The sequence below is a fragment of the Anser anser genome (assembly GCF_964211835.1).
Source record: "Anser anser genome assembly, chromosome: 1".
In the NCBI taxonomy this organism is placed as follows: domain Eukaryota; kingdom Metazoa; phylum Chordata; class Aves; order Anseriformes; family Anatidae; genus Anser; species Anser anser.
In genome coordinates this window covers 55,641,069-55,660,160 of record NC_139720.1, presented here as the reverse complement: position 1 = coordinate 55,660,160, position 19,092 = coordinate 55,641,069, and the positions used below count along the sequence as shown (strand labels likewise).

At 60.8% G+C, this 19,092-nt stretch overlaps 1 protein-coding gene across 1 annotated transcript; it reads left to right on the top strand.

The window, feature by feature from the left end:
* The first annotated feature begins 1,019 nt into the window (after positions 1 to 1,019).
* Positions 1,020 to 19,087, top strand: TRIOBP (TRIO and F-actin binding protein). Its single transcript, XM_083820803.1, has 22 exons — positions 1,020 to 1,115; positions 2,217 to 2,448; positions 3,358 to 3,491; positions 3,734 to 3,845; positions 4,198 to 4,393; positions 4,785 to 5,166; positions 5,290 to 5,422; positions 5,670 to 6,665; positions 7,022 to 7,108; positions 10,774 to 10,830; positions 11,151 to 11,219; positions 11,610 to 11,699; positions 12,167 to 12,276; positions 12,555 to 13,107; positions 13,540 to 13,650; positions 15,036 to 15,183; positions 15,380 to 15,491; positions 15,991 to 16,150; positions 16,289 to 16,399; positions 16,646 to 16,732; positions 17,374 to 17,537; positions 18,298 to 19,087. The coding sequence occupies exons 2-21, from the start codon at positions 2,335 to 2,337 to the stop codon at positions 17,533 to 17,535; spliced, it is 3,924 nt and encodes a 1,307-aa protein (XP_083676929.1). The 5' UTR covers positions 1,020 to 1,115; positions 2,217 to 2,334; the 3' UTR covers positions 17,536 to 17,537; positions 18,298 to 19,087.
* The last annotated feature ends 5 nt before the right edge of the window (positions 19,088 to 19,092 follow it).

The following is a 19,092-nucleotide window of genomic DNA, read 5'->3' as shown; positions in this document are numbered from 1 at the left end:
AAAAAACAAACAAACAAAAAACAAACAAAAAAAAATGTTAAATCCTACACGGAGTTAACCAGCAGTATTGTTGGCTGCGGTATTGATTTCTCCATCTGATCGATCCAAGCTTGATTTTGTAACGTGAATTCCTGACTCCTCCCTGGCCCGGTGTCTCTGTTACACACGGGGTGGAACTGGGCTACGTTGAGTGGGGGATACGACCTCCCCTACACGAGCTGGTGAGTTAAGCATTTGCCAGACACATCACGGTTCATACCAGCCTGTGACTTCCACACAGAAATATAAATGGGATTAGAGAGGATCAAAAGCAGACCGGGAGCCAAAAAGGGCAGACGGCTGTGGAAGAATTGGCGCTCGGCGCACAGAAGATGGAGTTGCGGTGCGTGCACGAGCTTGTGTTAATCATTGCTCTGTGCTCGTTGCTCCTAAGCAGCGTATGGAGCTCCAGGCTGTATCCAGTGCTGCCTCCAGAAAGGAACCGGGGAGAGAGACGAGAACTTTGGGGAATTAATGGAGCAAAACTGGGCTTTGTTTCTATTTTAATGCTCACCAGGACCAGGCAGAGAAGTAAATGGAACTGTAGCAGGAGCAACCGAGGACAGGCTGAGGGAGGCCCACACGGGGCTCATGGGCGATGCCCAGATCGACCAAAGCTCTCAGTGGAGTGCTGTGGGTGGGGACCACCCCACATCGGAGCTGGGCTGTGGGCACGCTGGGCTACCCCGGTGCTTGCCCACTGGCCCTACCCGCCTTAACCCGCTCCTGGGGTGATGCCTGCGGGGGGAGCGGCGGGATGGAGCCGCGGGGAGGCACAGGGCCAGGACCGGGGACCAGGGACAGAGGGCCGGGGGCGAGCCGTAGCCCGGGGCCACCGAGCCCAGCCCGGCCCGGGTCGATCGCCCGCCCGCTGCCTCCGACACGTGGATGCCAGCACACGTGGCGCCGGCGCGCCGCCATCCAGCCAATCAGAGGGCGGTATTCAAATGAGTGTTGGGTGGCGGCCAATGAGAAGGGAGGGGGTGTGGCCGCGCTGCCCGCAGTTCCCACGGCGAGCTTCATTCAAGGGGGAGCTCGGCGGGCAGCGAGGTGCTGGGAGCCGTGGGGGAGTCGAGGTACTGGGAGCACTGGGAAGCACTGGGAGCAGCGTGTCCGGCTGCCTGGCTGTATGCATGTGTGTCAGAGGCCGTGGGGGGCGCAGCATGACCCTGGCAGCAGGCCCCAAGCGCCCCATGGGATGTGGGAGCGCTGATTTGCCCATCAGGCAAAAAGACACCGTGGGCTCCGGCCACGGGTGACAGTCCGTGGGCAGGGATGGACAGCGATGTGGGGCTGTTTCTTGCTGCTTTCCTTGCAGGAGAGTGCCTAGGCTCACGTCCGGTGTGACTGAGTCAAGAAAACCTGCCTCAGTGCAAGGAGGGAGACTGCAAGGGCAGCGCTGGTGCATGCAATTTGCAGTCCTGCAAATGAGAGCACCGGCAGACACAAATTACAGCTCGGTTCTGCCACTGACAGCTGGCACGTAGTCTCGGTCAGCTGCTCTGGCTCGAGCATCCACGTTTAGGGGAGCAGTGGCACGCTCGCATCAGGGATGCTGGGCTCATCCCCACACTGATCTCCTGCCCTTCTTGTCCTTGGGACAAGTTAAGCAGAGCCCTCCCGGCACGGATCCCCGAATTAAAGGGCTCCTTCTCAAACCCAGAGGGATAGAGGAGGCAATGATGTGCAGGATGCTTGAGCGAAAGCCAGGATATACGCGTGGAGCCTGGCTGCTGTGCTAGCAATGCTTGTTGCCCTTTGCAGTGTTGCGAGTAACTATCCCATAGGTCTCAAATATTTTAGTGGGATCAATAAGTTTAGGAAAAGCCTTAGTGCGTTTCCAAATTTCCTAGGCTGCTCTTTATGAGCAACACAGGCACGAGGAAAGATTTCCTTTTTGTGCCTTTTAACAGGGCTTGAATTCAGAAAATTTTCTGCAAAGAAAAGAGCAGGACCTGAGTGTTGTTCCCTCTGTCCAAAGTGACTGTGTCAGCAGTCGTTTGAGGGTGCAGAGCAGTGCCCCCTTCTAAAAAAGGCCTCTGCTGGAACATACCCTTTTATTATGTGTAATTATGTGGGTCGTGCTGATGGCCTCGCATCTGGATGCCCTTCGATTCCAGCCTTGCCAGCCAAGAGCAGCAAACTTCAGCCTGCGGATAACATTTGTGCTTCCACAGGAGCCTGAGCCCGGGGGGGTTGAGAGCTCTGCCTTTCCGCTGCCGTTCCTTCCTCCTCTTCCTCCGGGCTGCTCCCCGCAGCCCGGCAGCCACGGCATCCTCGTCCCCGCTATGGGTGATGTCGCGTTCGGTGGATGACGTGCCCTGTGCCAATTTCGAGGCCAACATATTCGCGAAGAGCCTGTGCCAGCACTGTTTCCGCGCCGCAGGGGCTCACCAGCACGCTAACCAGGTGAGCTCCTCCATCCCACCTGGAGGCTATGAATGCTGCATTAAGGGCCTCTTTGTTCAGCCTTGGGACGTCACAGAGATGGAAATCCCTAACACAAAGGCTCAGCCGGGCTTTCCAGGGGAAAGGGGATCGGCAAAGCAGGGATCAACCCTGGATTTAATCTCTGCTTGATGCCTTCTTGCATCCACAGCCCACCTCACCTAAAATACGGTCCTGGCAGACCTTGCTGCAGTGAGCTGTTCCCAGAGGGAAGGTGGAAGGGGATAAATCTCATGGGATTTGGGGCTCTGGATGCCTCAGTCCAACCCGGTCCTTCAGCACGAGCTGCTTGGCTGCGGCAAGCCGCATCCAACCAGGCGTCAGCCGGTTTCATGTTCGCGGAGGGTTTCGTGTTGTTCGCTGCCCTCCCAGAGCGACTGGCCTGGGATCATGAAATAGTAATGAGCCTCCCGCTCTCTTTCGTGCCCTCTACCCCTGGTTGTGGGCCCTCTAAGGTTACTGCAGCCCTTTGCCTGCGATCTACTCAGAGCTGCCTCTGAGCGAATCCCGGCGCGGGCGAGATGCCGGAGGGAGGGCGGCGCGGGCACCCCACCGCTGCTCCTAAGCCCTGCAGGTAACCGGGGGGAGATGCCAAGGTGCAGGGGCTGGGGTTGCAACCTTCCCTGTGGAAATCATCCTCTTTCTGGGCGCTGTGTCCTCTCCCGGGGCTGTCTGGGTGGTGAGGGAGCAGCAGCAGTGAGGGGGGTTCCCTGAGCCCACACCCACATGCGCTTTCTCTGCGAGCCTCCGAAACCAGCCTGCTCTCGGAGGAGGTAGGAGAAGCAAGGTGTTTCCCAAGGGAGCTGTGTTTTCCTTCATCCTCGTCTTCAGCACGGTGACGGCACGGCTGCATCCTCCTCTTCCTCGCAGGAGCATGCCGTGGAGGTGGCAGGGCGCAGCGCCGGCACCGACGCAGAGCCGGGTGGGCCCTGGGACGCCGTCCGCATCGTAGCACCCCGGTGCGAGGTGTACGTCTGCGTGGGCCGAGCCGACGGGGCGGCGCGGTGAGTGCCACCGGCAGCCACCATGCTCTAGGGAAGCCCCTCAGAGCGGGCGATGCAGTGGGGGGAGAGGGGAGCCAAGCCACGAGAGCAGGGGGAAATCGGGCGCGATGCTGCCGATGCTCTGCCCGGGCAAAAGGGCTGAGCAATCCCCTCTGCCCGGGTTCCTCTGGGCTGTCCCTGGGTGCTGCTGCCCGTCCCCAGGCTCTGCTGACCGCCGGCTGTCCTCTCTCCCCGCTCCACAGCTGGCACCAGGGCAGGGCACGTCCCCCGCTCAGCCCCGGAGCCGAGGGCAAGCACGGAGAAACCGGCACCGAAGCCCGCGGCCGTGCCGAAGCCAGCTCCGCGCTCGCCAGGGTGAGATGGGCGTCCCTCTTGGGGGGGGTTGTTTCAGCGTCCCCAGCCCCTCGTCACCTCCGTGCCACGTCCGCTGAGCACGTTCAGAAGCTCCTGAGATGGCAGAGGGGCTCAGCTGAGCTCCTTCATCCCACAAAGCAGGCTCTGCCCCTAGATTCACTGCTGGGTTCCCCCATGCGGGTTTTCCTGTGTCACTCCGTGCCATGCCAGCTGATTTGGGGCTGAGACCACCTTATGCTCCTCTCCCGGTCCCGTTTCACCAGCGGCTCTGAGCTGTAACCCCTCTTTGCCTCCTTCCAGCCCACAAGCTTGCTGCCCCCATTGCAGAGACCTGCCCTGTCTTGTCTCCCAGGAGTGGGAAATGACCAGGCTGTGGGACAGCTCTTTGGGATCGGGCAAGCGGGACGCCATGAGCTACGGGGGCCGCAAGGACGAGGTGCGGGCGCCGCAGGCAGAGAGACCCAGGTGGGGTCAGCCCCTTCCCTCTGGATCCTGGGTGAGGACAGAGGCCCCGAGCTTTAGGAAAGAAATCTGCCCGCTGAAAGCAGGTACACTTGGTTTGCTCCCGTGCTAGACCCTGGTTCTGGTTTGCTTTCCACCTGGGGGTGTCTGAAGTTGACAGCAGGTCTCTAAATATAGCATCGCTTCAGCCAGAGCCTGGTCCTAGGAGGTTTTTGATACGGGAATCACAAACGGTTAAGGCCTGGAGCCTGTGAGACAGCACCTCTTGGTGTGCTGACTGTGAAATCCCAGTCCCCCGGGTGTTATCTCCCTGCATGGTTTGCTGTGCCCGCGCTCTGCAATGCTGTCCCCACCTGCAGAGAGCCTGGGTTTTCCCTCTGCCCTCCCGTTCCTGGCTCTCCCCCAAAACCTGCTTTGCCGTGGCGGCATCCCGCATCGCCCGTACCTCCCCCAATAACACCCTTCTCCCCATCCCAGACCGAGGTCCCGCCAGCCAGAAGCCCGAGGAGAGCCGGGCGAAGCACCGCACAGGGAGCTCCTATTTCTCCCTGGAGCACCGACATCCCGACCCTCCCCGGGCTCCTTCCCCACCTCATCCCGGCCGCGGCTCCTCTCTGACCCCCGGCATCCCAGCGGGCAGGCGCCTGGCGTCCTCCTCCCGGGCTGGGGAGCCCCACGGGCACCCCGGCGGCGGGGGCACGGAGGGGAGGCGCGGGCTGGAGAGGCAGGAGTACACGGTGCTGGCGGACCTGCCCAAACCCAAGCGCCTCGGCCATGGGGACGCCGCCGACCGCTGCGGCTCCCGCACGCTCAGCCCTGGCCGGGTGGAGGTGGAGAGGATATTCGGCTGCGAGCGCAGGTGAGAAGCGAGGGGTTTCTACACTGGGGTGTCCCCACGTGCCATCGGGGTGCCCCCAGCTGGGGATGTGTGGGGCTGGAGCCGGGCTCGGGCAGCAGCCAGACAGGCTGCGTGTGCCCGCAGGAAATCGGAGACGCTGGAGGCTTTCCAGGCCCTGGAGGAGGGCCGCGTGGAGCGGCTGGACGGGAGGACCCCGGTGCCACCCAGCAAAGGCCGGCTAGGTCGGAGGCAGTCCAGCCCCAGCCTGCCCAGGGAGGTGAGTCCTGGCTGCTTGCTCCTGCCACATTTCCCCCTATTCCCCGTTTGGGTTCGAGAGGTTTCTCTTTGCTACAGGCTGCCTCTGTGCATCGGGGTGCAATTATGGCAGTACTTTCCATCTGGGGAATTACCCGACCAAGCCGTCTCCCAGCCCTCATCCCACCTTATCTCCCTCCTCGCTGTCCCTCACAAGTGCGTTTTCGCTCCCAAGAGGACTTTTTGCTGTCTGTCCCCTGTGTCCCTAGGGCCAGCGGCTCTCCTGGCACCCTGACCAGTGCAGCAGAGACCCCAAGGAGCCCCGGCGCTCCCCCAGCCCAGCTCGGCATCCGGAGAGGACCGGGGCCCCCCTGCGCCCTGTGTGCCCATCTCCATGGGCGGAGAGGGACTGGAGGAAACCAAGGGAGTCTGCGAGCCCCACTCGGCAGCTGGAGAGGGGCAGCAGCAGCTCGCGCTCCCCCAGCCCCACTTTCAGGTCGGAGCGGAGGGCAGGGGGGGCCACAAGCCCTCCCCAGCGCTCGGAGAAAGACTGGAGGAGCCAAGCGGAGAGGGGCCGAGCTGCCTGGCAGGCTGGGAGCGTGGGGAAAGTGCCGGAGAGGAAGAGCCGGGGGGATTCCCTGCACCCCCCGAGTTTTGGGAAGGGCTCGGATAGCATCAGGCTGGGCCGGGCAGGGCCCCCACGTTCCTCGAGTCCCCTGGGACGGACAGAGAGCACGTGGAAAAGCCAAAAGGAGATCTCCCCAGCTGGCCCAGCACGGGGGGCAGAGAGGAGATGGGGGAACCCGGGGGAGCCGCTGCACGCCAGGGGCTCCGGGAAACAGCCCGAATGTGGCTGGCAGAGCCTCCGGGAAAAACTGCAGCCTCTCCTCCCCGGGAAGGGCACGGACGGTGACTGGAGAGGCCGAGGGAAGCCCCTGCGTCCTGTGAGCCCAACGCGCCCTCTGGAGCAGGACTGGAAGGGCCGTGGAGATGCCCACCAAGCTCAGAAGCCAGAGAAGGACTCAAAGCTCCAGGAGAAACCCCTGTGCCACATGGACTTGATGCACCAGCTGGAAAAGGACTGGAGAAGCCCTGGGAGATGTCTAGATGTCTGGCCACGGCCGGATGACAGCTGGAGAAGGCCTGAGAGTCCAGTGCAGCAGCTGGAAGACGACTGGAAGGCGCCTGAGCGCACCCAGGACTCAAACAACCCCGAAAAGCCCTTGGAAAGTGACTGGGGGAGCAAGAAGCTTCCTATTTATCACGTGAGTATGGCAGAGGAGTGAAACCACAGGCAGGAGCCGGAGCTAGTGGGGGACCCTGCTGCCAGGCGTAAAACCAGCGAGCATCTTTGCCTGCACAGAGCAGGGTGCTGACCTTGTTTGCAGCTTTCCTCACTGGCCAGGGCAGAATTAAGTTGCACACTCACACACACACGTGCACACACAGCCTTCCTGCTCCTCCGGCATCCCCTTTTCCCCAGGGTGTGAGGAGCGGCGCCGCCCTCCTGGCACTGGGGTGCTTCCTTCTGCCCCGCGCTGGGAGGGAGGCGGTGGGGCCTGGGGAAGCGAGGAGGGGATTAAACCCCCCTGCCTTTAGCTCTCGCTTTCTCTCCCGGCAGCCCCAGCCGGGTGGAGGCACCTTCCCAGCACAAAGCTCCTCGGGCAGCCAGCGCCCACAGCCGAATGCCGGTGAGAGACGCAACAAGGTAGGGGGCCAGGCCCGGGAGCGGGGCTGGGAGGGCTCGGCACACACCAAGCACCACAGCGGGCTGCCCGCCTCCTGCGCTGTCACCTCCTGGGCACTGGGCTCGCTGTCACACCCTGCGGGATGGCGGGGGTCACCCCCCAGCCCTGCCACCCTATGCCCATTTCCCAGGTGGGAAAACTGAGGCGCGAGGCCGGAAGGGGGAGCGGGGGGGCGAGCGGCACACCTGGGCCTGAAGCCCTCGCTGAGCTGCCTTCCTTCCTTTGTCTCCTGGTGGCAGCGGGGACTTTTTTGGGCACGAAGGGGGCCGTGAAGCGGGGGTCACGGCGTCGCCCCAGGAGCCCCACAACTTGTCCTTCCGTGGGCCCGCCGGCCTCACCCGCCCCGCCGGCTCCATTGGCTGCGCGCTGCGGGGCGGCTCCCATTGGCCTGGCTGGGTCCTCCCAGGAAGTTTGGGGTGGGAGGAAAAACTTTTTTTTTTTAATTAAAAAAAAAAAAAAAAGAGGAAAAACTCAGGCAGGCATGGTGGGGCCACGGGAACCACCCGGCCTCTGAAGCCGCCCCGCCGCCCTGGCTGCCAGCGCCCGCTCCCGCCGCGCCCCCGCCATGACGGTGAGTCCGGCACCGGGGGGTCCCCCGCTTCTGCTCGGGCCTTGCTGCCACCATCTTCTCCCCGTCACCCTGCTTGGGCTGCCCTCCGTCCCCTCAGGGCTGGTGATGGAGTGGCTTTAGTGGCAGCCCCACACGCGTGGGGACAGGCGGAGGCACCCCCGGTGGGCGCGTGAGCAGCTGAGGCTCGCCACGCCGGTGGCAGGGGGACGGGGTGCGACAGCGGGGGGGACACACGGGTGGCAGGCCGGGCTGCGCGTCCCCTCCGGCCCCAGAGGGGTTTTGTTAAGCAGAGCCAGAGCGGTTTGCTTTGTCTTTTGGCCTGCGGCCCTTTCCTGGCGGAGCGAGTTCCCTTTTTTTTTTTTCTTTCGGAGGAAGCGTGCTTTTGGGGAGGCCGAGAACCCCACTGCCATCCCCGCGGTGGGGAGCAGGCGAGAGGAAGGAGCCCTGGGCAACCTGCTGCGGGTGGCCCTGACGGAGCAGGGGTGACCTCCAGAGGTCCCTCCTCCCAGCCGCCGTGGTCAGGGAAGTGTTGCTCCGGGGCCTGCAGTCCCGAAGGGAGCAGGAGGCGCGGGGACGGCGGAGGAGGGAGCGCACCTGACCGACCACCCCATCCCCGTCGGCTCCGGGCTTTCTGCCCGGTCAGGCTCCGCCACGCCGAGGCAAGGTCCTCCCGTCCCTCCCATCCTTCAGATTCAGTCTGTTGCCTTCTCCTCCATTTCTTCACTCAGGGCTCCGGCTGCCTTGTACCACCCGGGAGCGATTCTTCCACTCCCACCCCATCCCCTTCCCTTCTTTGGTGTTTACATTCTTCAGATACTTGCAGGCTGTTATCACGGCCCTTGTATCCCTTCCTCGGCCGGAGCAGGCAGCCGGCTCTCTGCAACCTGCCGTGCTATAACCCAGTCCCTCTGGACGTCACCTGTGTCCCCAGTCACTTGGTGCTGTCCCCCCCAGTGCAGGGCCGGGTATAACCCCGTGTAGGGCCGGGCACAGCCTGCCTCTCACCCACAGGGCTGGATGTTTTTCTGGGGACACATCCTGTCCCATCCTTGCATCTCAGCTGGTTGTCGACCAGCCCCCGGATCTCTCGGCGGCTCTGCTTTCCTGCCCGTTTCCTCCTCCTGCCCCCGGCCTTTTCCTCCGAGGGGGGATTCAGTCCAAACCCTGCACTGTTCTCTGCTCGTCTCCCAAGCTCTTTGCTCCAGCTGACGAAGCTGGATTTGGTCATGGAGAGGGGGAAAAAAGTGGCTTTACACACTTTCTGCGGTGACTGGTGTCCTGTTCTGTGCTACCAGCCCTGCTACAGCAAAAATACTGCAAAGGTGGTTGCAGAGCTGAGGCTGGCAGGGAAAAAAGGGCCTGTTCTGCCCGGTGACATTCACGTGCTCAGGGGAAGCCTGCGGCGGGGATTTGCTGGTCCTGGTAATGCATGTGGGGCAGTAATAGGGCAGCGAGTGTTGGCAGGGGCTCTGGCAGGGCCGGCCTGATCTTTTTCCAGTTTGTTTTCCCGGTGGTGTACATTGGGCTCATTATTTCAGCAATTAATGCCCTGGCATTGTAAATCGTCGATAAGATGAGCCCTAGCTGACCTGCACAGAAGTCCCCCCAGAAGTCCTTTTGCTCCCTCTCTCGGTCTGTTTTTCTTCCACCCCTGAGCTGAGCTGCCTCCTGGCCCGCCAGGACACGGAGCCTACACTACAGCCGACCCCAAAACACTTTGCTAAATGGAAAAATGAGAAAACACAGCACTCATGCTGATTCCCCCACCTTGGGGAGCCCACCGTGCCTGCCTCTCCTGCCCTGCACACGTGCGAGCCGGGAGGGGCGGCCGTGCCGAACGCTTCGCCTCCTTTCCTTCCCTCCTGCCGCTCCCAGTCCGGAGCCAGCGCTGAAGTCACTGGATTGGAAGGGATAACGGCGAGAAGGGTGGAGCCGCCACCACGGGGAAGGAATTAATTTTCAGAGCGCTTTCGCAGGGCGGCAACGACGTACGGTCCGGGGGAGCGGCCGAAGGGATGCGTGCGGCCCCCTTGGTGCCCAGCCGCCAGCACCGCTCTTTGCCTCTGCTCCCTGTGCCTGCCCGAGCTGCCCTGGAAGAAAAGTCTCTGGGCTGATTTATTTGCTGGTGCAGCTCCTCCCGAGCTGGTGGAGTCGGGAGGAGGAGCGGCTCCAGCCTGTTCGGCCAAGGGCGAAGCCAGGGAGAGCGGTTCCCCTGAGTCAGCTCTCCGGCGTGGCGCTTCTGCAAGGAGAGAAACTGGTTGGGATGCCGTACCGGTGGCGTGAGGTTCGGAGGAGGCAGAGGGGGGGAAAACTTCTTTCTAGCAGGGGTTGAACAGGATGAAACTCCGCTCATCCTCAGTAGCCGTGGCCCGAGGCTGGGCAGAGGGAAGGCTCTGCAGGAGGAGAGGAGCCCGCAGCAGCTCGGGGAGGGTTTGTTCTCCCGCTCCAGTTGTGACTCCGGTTTGGTCTCCAGCCTCGGGCGGAGCGTTTTAACGCAGCGTGTTTCCACAGCTGTTAAATTGCCTCCTGCACGGCTGCGGTGAGGGCTGGTTTATTGCGAACCGCTCGTGTCTTTAATAAGCGGTCGGCGGCGAAGTCGCTGGCGGGATGTACCTCTGGGGCACGGATGCCCGGGGTTGGGACGAGGTGTGTCCGCTTCTTCACTTCCTTCTCCGACCCCAGCCTGTCCGGTGGCAGAGCAGCATTCCCTTCCGCACAGTCCCCTCGCCCCTGCCTCCCTCTCTTATCTCAGAATAAATATCTCCAAGGCACCTTGTGGAAACCTCCCTGCTGCATATTTTCCTTTAATTTTTTTTTTTTTTTTTTTACTCTTATCTCCTGTTTCCTCTTACAGGAATGACTGCCTGTTGCTGAGAGCTAAATCCCGTCCTCCTCCGCCACTGGGTCCTAAACCCCCACGTGTTTCCTAAAAGCGTTGTGGGGCTCTTCTCACTCCTTATTCACCCCTCTGAGGGCTTTGATCCCATCCTCTGGCACAAGAGACCTGTGGCTTCCAGCACACAGTAACCCTCTGCTTTCTCCTCTCTTCTCCAGCCAGATCTCCTCAATTTCAAGAAGGGATGGATGTCCATCCTGGACGAGCCAGGAGAGGTAAGCCCGACCTGGATCCTGCCTCTTGCCCCAGCCCTGTTGGTCGAGGTCCCCGTGTGGGCAGTGGTTTTTCCTTCCCCTCCTGTTTCGGTCTCTCCCGCTGTGGGGAACCTCTGGGTGCGGTGCCGGTGGCACTGCACCGCTCGGAGCTGAGGGGCGCGAGGGGGAGTTGGAAGGGAACCGGAGAAGGGGGAAGAGCCTGGAGGCTGAGAGGTCGCGGAGCAGCATGTCCCTCCCTGTTCCTGTGCTTCCCTCGGTAACCGTCTATCCGTTTCCCTCCTGTCTTTTCCACTCCCTCCCCCTAACCGGTCTGCTGGCAGTGGAAGAAGCACTGGTTCGTGCTGACCGACTCGAGCCTGAGATATTACAGGGACTCGAACGCCGAGGAGGTGAGCGCTGGCAGCGTTTCCCGAACCCTCTGTTCTTTCCCGGTCTCGTCCACGTGGTGAGGGGGAGAGGGACGCGACCGCTGGCATGGCCACCTCGTGTCCACGCGAGGGAGAGTGTCCTGTCCTCGTGAAAGGAGCCGGAGGTGGCCAGTGTCTCTTTGAGACCTCAGCCTGGTCCATCATTCATCCCAAAGAGTCCATGGGGGGCTTGTCATGGTGGGGAGTGAAGAGAAGGGCTGACCCCCATGAGCAGGGCTGCTCTGCTCTCCAATTCTTCCTCCTCCCGCAGAGCAGAGGTGGCCCATGCTTTCCTTAGGGTGCAGGCAGGTGGCTGGGGCTTTTTCAGAGCCGGGCTTGCATTTATGCCCTGGAGGGCGGTTGTGCTTTCAGGCCGATGACCTCGATGGCGAAATCGATCTCCGCTCCTGCACAGACGTGACAGAATTTGCGGTGCAGCGCAACTACGGCTTCCAGATACACGTGAGTGCCCGGCGGGCACAGAGGGACGCCAGCTGGGAACAGCTGCTCCCTTGCCATCCACGTCTCTGATCCAGAGATTTGGGCAGTGCAAACCTCGTGCCAGGATGGCAGGGTGGTCGGTGACATGCCCAGCACCCAGAGCTGGCCTGTGGTGGCTCATGTTTGCTTGCTGCCAGTGTTTCTTTTGCCTTTGCTTGGAGATGGTCTCCTGAGGGGTGTGAAAGAGGCTTCCCCACAAAGAACACATCTCCCCTGCTGCCCCTCCGTGCGTCCCCAGGAGCCCAAGACAGAGGGTGGCATTCCCAGTGGGTGCAGCAGGGGAACAGAGAGGGGCTGCAGGGCTTTGTAAAAAGCTCTTGGTGAGCTGATACTGTGCGAGCAGGCGCCCAGTGGTCCTGGGAGACCACCAGGAGCTTCCCATGCCTCTGGCAGGCAATGACAGAGCCTTTGTCCTGTCCCCATTGCAGACGAAGGATGCCATCTTCACGCTGTCGGCGATGACCTCGGGCATCCGGCGCAACTGGATCGAGGCACTGAGGAAGAACGTGCGCCCCGTCAGCGCTCCGGATGTCACCAAGTAAGAGCTGCCTGGTGTCAGGGCCCCCTCTCCTTTCCCACTGGAGTCTGGCACGGCTGGAGCTCAGGGCAGCTCCTCTGCACCCCATGGGGAAAGTCTGCCTCCCCACGCACTCAGACAGAGCTGCCAAGTACCGTGACGAAACTGCTCATGCGGTGTTTTTCGCAAGGCCGGGTTGAGCAAAAGCTGAGCTGTGGGTTTTGGCCGGCAGCGCGCGGGGGCTGTCTGTCCGTCCCCACGCTGCACCTCTGCTTCCCGTGCCGCTGCTCTGCTTTCAGGCTCTCTGACTGCAACAAGGAGAACACGATCCGTAACTGCGTCCCGACAAAGGGCTCGCTGCGGGCAGAGGAGCAGCAGCGGCCGGGCTCCGAGGGCAGCGCCAAGGGCAGCCCCTGGAAGGCGGACGGGCAGCGCCATGCCTTCGACTACGTGGAACTGTCCCCCTTGCAGCAGGACCCCCACAATCAGGGGTCCCCGCCGAGGACGAGAGGGAGCTTGAGGGTCTCGGAGCGAGCGCCCAAGCACGAGGATCTGGAGCGGGATCTGGCTCTCCGCTCAGAGGAGAGGCGCAAGTGGTTCGAGAGCCCCGACGGCGGCGTCCCCAACACCGACGGCCCGGGGGGGGACTCATCCCGCAAGGCGGGGGAGCCAGCTCTGCCCACCACCCCGCTTTCGGAGGAGCAGCGGGTTCGGCTGAACGAGGAGATAGAGAAGAAGTGGCTGGAGCTGGAACGCCTGCCCTTGAAGGACTCGCGGCGGGTGCCCTTGACAGCACTGCTGAACCAGGGCAAGGGAAGCCACGGAGACCTCAATGAGGCGCTGAAAAAGGAGGTGAGAGCATCCGTCCTCTTGGAGAGGTGGTTTCTTAGTGCGTGCCCCGGGGCTTTGTGCCTCCCTGGCAGCAGGAGGCTCCGCAGAAGAGTGAGGCCACCCACATTGGTGGCATCACTTGCACGGAGCTGCATTTTGTTGCAGTTTGCGTTTGCTGGCTCCTTTTTGAGCTGCTCCCAGGCTTACAAAAGCTTCGCCTCCGAGCCCTGGAAAAGAGCAGCGTGTGTGTCTGTCGGAGCTAAGCATCCTCAGGCACAGATCTTCCTCTGGAGGAAGAGCATGTCCGTCTCCTCCCCTCCTTGCTGGCACTTAGCAGGCTAGGGCTGTGGGGCTGACTTCACCACGCTGCTCTCTTTCCAGGCTGCCACCTCCTCCCTGTCCTGCCCGGGGCTCAGCACCTCTCTCTTTCTCTCTCTCCCCTCCCTGGCACAGGTCCAGTCACTGCGGGCGCAGCTGGAGTCCTGCCGGGCCAAAAACGAGAGCCTTCAGGAGGCGACAAAATCCCAGGGGGACAGCCACGTGCCCCGGGGGTACATCTCTCAGGTGAGCCCCAAAATGGGAAATGCCACGGCCCGGACTCACTGCCAAGCAGGTATCGCTAATCATTGGGTTGCCTTGGTGACCCTAAGGGGGCTCAGCCGTAATCAATGTTAATTACATAAAGGCTGGTGTGCATTTTGCTCGTCCTTAAAGGGGCTGGAGCCAGGGGAACTGGTGCTTCCCGCTTCCTGGCGGGAGGCAGCGGTGTGAGCACGCTGCTGGGATTTCAGGATGTGTCGCAGGCGGCCGGGGGAAGGAAATTCGGGCTCCTGGTGAGCCGCCCGTTGCAACGGGCTGGCTGCTTCTAGCCCAGATAAAGGAAACCACAAGTCACGTGGAGCTGTTTCTCAGGTGCTCTGGGATCTTGGGTAACCTCTACAGCTCACAGGCCTCCGTACGTTCAAAAAAATAAAAATAAACAAAGGAAAAGGAGTGGGGAGAAATGGCATCTTATCTTCCTGATTACTTGGCTCCCAGGCCAGGGCTTCATACATAAAACCAGACTTCACCTTTCCTAAAAGGGCTCATTCTCCATTGATTTTTCAACGTTCATGGCCAGCCTGATCCCTCTCCTTGTTTAATCTGCAAGACGGCTGCCAGCTTCCAGCATCTCAGCACAAAGGGAAGCCAGGGAGGGCTTGTGTCCCTGCAGCGTGCTGCTTTAACATCGCCTGACAGTTGTTCCCTTTATATCAGTGTTCACCTTAGTGCCAGGGGAAGGAATTGGGGACAGCGAGTTGAGGGATGCAATGGCCTCTTAAAAATAATGTTCTGGCACGGTTAGGTGGCAAAAAAGTCCTTCCCAAGGGCCTTGGGGGCTGAGATGAGAATGTCCTGCTGTGCTTTTTTTTTGTAACACCGGTTATCTACAGTGCTGGGCATTGAGAGAACTGTCCTGCAGCTCAGGGCCACCAGAAAGGAAAGCAAGCTGGGTGGGAAGGTCTGTAATGGCCAGGCTTTGGGGAAGAAGGGCTCTTTAACGGCACCCAGACAAGTCATGTGGCAACGGGAGGTGTCACTTTTCTGAAGAAGAGGCTCAGTTTCCATCGGTTCTGGGGTCGCTGCTTCATTTAAAAGGCAAATAGCGAGACGCGGTTCCAGCTGTTCCAGGGCGGCCTGGAGGAAGGGTCTGGCCCAGCTCCCCCCTTGGCCAAAGAGAGATGTTCAATCTCTTGATGTGTTTGGCGATAAAAGCAGCACCTCGCTTTCAGGAGGGACAAACCGCCCCGGGAAGTGGTCTCTGGCCCTGGGCTGGAGTAAGGTTTGCAAAGTCAAATATCAGCCCAGCAAGGCGCCCGTCCTAGTGCAGCCCTTCCTCCTGTCCGTGTGCCTGGCACCTTCAAGCCCCTCACTCCTCCTGCTTCTTGTCCTTTTCCCCGGCACGGCAGGAGGCCTGCGAGCGCAGCCTGGCCGAGATGGAGTCGTCCCACCAGCAGGTGATGGAGGAGCTCCAGAGGCACCACCAGCGGGAGCTGGAGCGGCTGCGGCAGGAGAAGGAGCGGCTCCTCGCAGAGGAGGCTGCAGCCACAGCAGCGGGTAGGAGCGGGTGTTTTGGGTGGTCTTGGGAAGTGGAGAAGGCGGGGGAAGACCAGAGGGCAGAAGGGAAGGAGGAGGAACTGCAGACGGAGGTCTTTGAGTCTGCAGCAGCTCGGTCAGCCCCCTGGCTTGGTTTCCCCAGACGTGCTGAGCAGGCACAGCCTGATGCCATGTCTCCCGTTGTCCCTCTCTGCAGCCATCGAAGCACTGAAGAAAGCCCACCGGGAGGAGATGAACAAGGAGCTGGGCAGGACACGAAGCTTTCAGCAGTGCGGCTCCATCTCGGATGCCCTCCAGAAGCAGCACCAGTAAGAAATCTCCTCTCCTGCTCCCCTTGCTCAGTGCTGCTGCCCTCGCCGAGCCCTGTGCTGGTCTTACCGCACCCATCTGTGTCTGCCTCTCCAGGGGTGGTGGGTGACAGCCAGGTTGCTGCCATAAAGCCAGCTATGTGGCAGAGAGCTTTATCCCCTGCCTGGTGCCAGCAAAGCAGGATTGATCCACAGAGGAATAAGCAGCTGCCTGAACCCCCAGCACTAGCCGAGGTCTCGCTATTCCTGGTGTCCATTTCCCCTGTAGGCTCATACCTCTGTGTGTGTTATGCAAAGCTCCTGCATGACTAGAAGCTCCCAGAAGCCCCGTCCTCATGTTGGGAGGGTGGAGAATGAAGCCTGGATCCACACGGAGCAGTGTGGCAAAGACACGTCGGAGGCTTTGGGAAGAGCCTGTCCGTGGCACGGGGGCAGGCGGTGCTGATGACAAGGACAGCGATGGTGGCAGGGCAGCAATGACCCGGCGCCTCTTTGGCAGGTTGGACGTGGACTCCCTGAAGCGGGAGCTGCAGGTGCTTTCTGAGCAGTACTCCCAGAAGTGCCTGGAAATCGGGCAGCTCACGGAGAAAGCGGAGGAGCGGGAGCAGACACTGCAGCGCTGCCAGCAAGAGGGGAAGCAGCTCCTGCGGAAGAACCAGGCAAGAGAGGGGTTTTCCCTGCCCGCGGGGACCACAGAGCATCTTCCTTCCGCTGGGGGCTGCCCCTATCTAACCTGGCTGCTAAAAGTCCCCTTTTTGGTCATATTCTTCCAATATTTTACGGTGGCTTGCCCGCAGGAGCTGCAGACCCGCCTCTCGGACGAGATCGGGAAGCTGCGGAGCTTCATCTCCTCGCGGTGCTCCGGGGACCGACCACAAAACAACGAGCGCAGCTCCTGCGAGCTGGAGGTACGGGGCTGACGGGGTCTCATCCTGGCGGCGATTTTGGCTCGGAGGGGAGCCGCGGGGCGGCCAGGAGCCGCGCAGGAAGGAGGTGCGCAAGCTTCCCCTCCGTGCCTCTCCCGGGGCACCTCGCATCACTTCCCTCTTCCTTCCTCTCCCACTGCCGCGCTTGCGCCCGGGGCAGCGGTCATCCTGCGGCTCTCTGCTTCCCCCTGCCTTGAGTCACCTCTGGCTCCTCTTTCCCCGGCCCAGGTGCTGCTACGGGTGAAGGAGAACGAGCTGCTGTACGTGAAGAAGGAGGTGCAGTGCCTCCGGGAGGAGCTTCAGATGATGCAAAAGGTGGGTGCTTTCCTGGAGCCTTCCTCCCCTGCTTCCTAGGGCCGGGCACGCCAAGGCCCTCACAGGAGAAGAGAGAAAGGGGCTGGGAGGCAGCAGGCTTTGACTTGGTTCACTTGGATGCTCGGGCCAAAGCCTCTTGTCCCCTGTGCTCCTTGTCCCTGCTGGCTCACAAAACGACCGTGACCTCGTGGCAGTATCCCAGTCCTTAAAGGGTGCCTGTAAAAGGCTCCTCTCCCCTCACAAGGAGCCACGTGCAGAAGACAAGGGGCAGTGGGTACAAGCTGCACTGGGAAATGTTTCATCTTGATGGAAAAAATAAAATTTTATGTTGAAAACAATGAATTACTGGAACAACCTCCCCAAGGGTGTGGTGGAGTCCCCGCCACTGGAGGTTTTAAGACACAGTTGGACAGGGTGCTCAATAAAATCTCATCTAGGCTCCCTTTTCCCACAAAAGATTGGACCCAATGATTTTTCGAGGTCCCTTCCAACCTGGGCTGTTAAATACTCCTATAAAATTCCTGCTGAGGTTCAGATCTTGGGTTGGTTCTTCCTTTACCTGCTAGCCTTTCTCCCGCTGGCCTCACCTCGCCACCCAAACACCAGCGTGAGGGTTGCTGACTCTTCTCCCTCCCCTGCAGGACAAGAGATTTGCCTCAGGGAAATACCAGGACGTCTACGCGGAGCTGAATCACATTAAGGTGCGCTCAGAGCGGGAGATCGAGCAGCTGAAGGAGCATCTGCGCCTGGCCATGGCGGCCCTGCAGGAGAAGGAATCACTGTGCAACAGCGTCAGCGAGTAACGGTGAGCGTCGGGGAGCTGCCGTGTCCCCTCCGGGTGCGGGTGGCTGAGATCCACTGCGTTTTGACAGAGGGATGGAGGCAAGGCAGGTTCCTCGTGCTCCACGTGGTGGTGTAGGGATGGCCTCCTTGAAAGGGGCTTAAACTCTTCCTTCTCTGCTTCCCTTGCTTTTGTCTCACACCCATGACCCCCAGACCCTCCTTTTGTCCCTGGTATCCCTCCAAGGTCCCCAGCCCCTTCTCACCACGCTGCCCTAAATGTTGCTGCACCCCCTGCAGAACCAGGCTGGAGGTGGGGGTGCTCTGCCTCACACCTTGGTGACCGCGGCAGCAGTGATGTGGTAGTCAGCTGCCTGCAGCGGTGATGTTTCTGCTGCCTTCACCTTTTGAAGTGGTTTCCAAACCACAACGCAGAAATGTGGGGTTTGCATCAACGCAGCTCTCCTCCCACACGTGCTAGCAGGGCATCCCTGGTGTATACGGGGAGATGAGCGGGGTGACGGGACGCTGTGAAGCCAACACAAGTGCCCTGTTGTCCAGAGCAGGACTTCTGCTTCCTTGGGGGCCACGGCCATCAGGCTTGGGATCACCCTGCTCCACCAGCGCTCGCCACGGGGCACGGAGCAGTCCCAGGACACGTGGGACCATAACGGGTCACCCAGCAGCCATCTCCTGGGGTGGCAGAAGGGATGGTGTTTCTGCTCTGGGGGGGATCTTTCCAACCTCCCCCCCTTTTATTTTTTTCCTTCTCTCTCTCTCTCTAGGTCTGTTCTTCGTCTGTTTATCTATTCTTGTTTTTAATCTGCTCCGTTCCTCACTTGTGGGGAGGGGGAGGTTGAATCCCATCCGTTATCGCCTTGGCACAACGTCCCCCCTCCCCAGCCAGCCTCCCCTCACGCCCCTACTGAAGCTTTCGATGAAGCCCTTCAACCCCCTCTCGCCTGCGTATCTGAGCACGTTGTTTGGACTGGCTCCTTACATGCACCTTCTTTGGGATTTTATATGTGAAAATTATATTTTATAGAGGAATTTTTGTCTTCCCCCGGGAAGAAGGGGAAGAGGAGGGGGAAAGCTTTGACATCACCAGCGTTTTCTAACCTAAGAAAAAAGAGAATCTCTCCCCCCTTTCCCCAGCCCCATTGCTCCCGGCCGTGCAGCCACCTCTGGCACTTTTTGTGCCTTCTCTTCCCCCTGTCTCCGCGGCCCCATGGGGACATGCAGCGAGGACACCGCTCGCCTGGGGAGAAGACACCCAAAGCCATAGGAGGGAGCCGACGGGGCCGCAGCTGCGCTCGCCCGGGACTTTGAAAGAGGAGACCTTGGCACGAGGCTGCGTGATCGAGCTCTCAGTGACTGCTTCGGCTCTGCCTTGGCAGAGCCTCAACCCCCTGGCACCTCCCCACCCGCCCTCCCTTGGGACGGGGAGAACCCGCCAATTTTGGGGGCAGAGGAGCTGCTGCCGTGCTGCGCAGTCAGCCCTGAGGTGGGAGCTGCTGCTCTGCCGTGCCCTTCACTTCTTAACTTAATAAAATCTTTCCATTTTGCTGAGAAAAACGTGT

Excerpts from the sequence above, each read along its gene's own strand:
- TRIOBP (XM_083820803.1), top strand. The coding sequence starts at position 2,335 with ATGTCGCGTTCGGTGGATGACGTGCCCTGTGCCAATTTCGAGGCCAAC. Across the intron at positions 3,492-3,733 it reads CGAGCCGACGGGGCGGCGCG|CTGGCACCAGGGCAGGGCAC; the intron begins GTGAGTGCCACC and ends CCCGCTCCACAG. Across the intron at positions 12,277-12,554 it reads AGCGCTCCGGATGTCACCAA|GCTCTCTGACTGCAACAAGG; the intron begins GTAAGAGCTGCC and ends CTCTGCTTTCAG.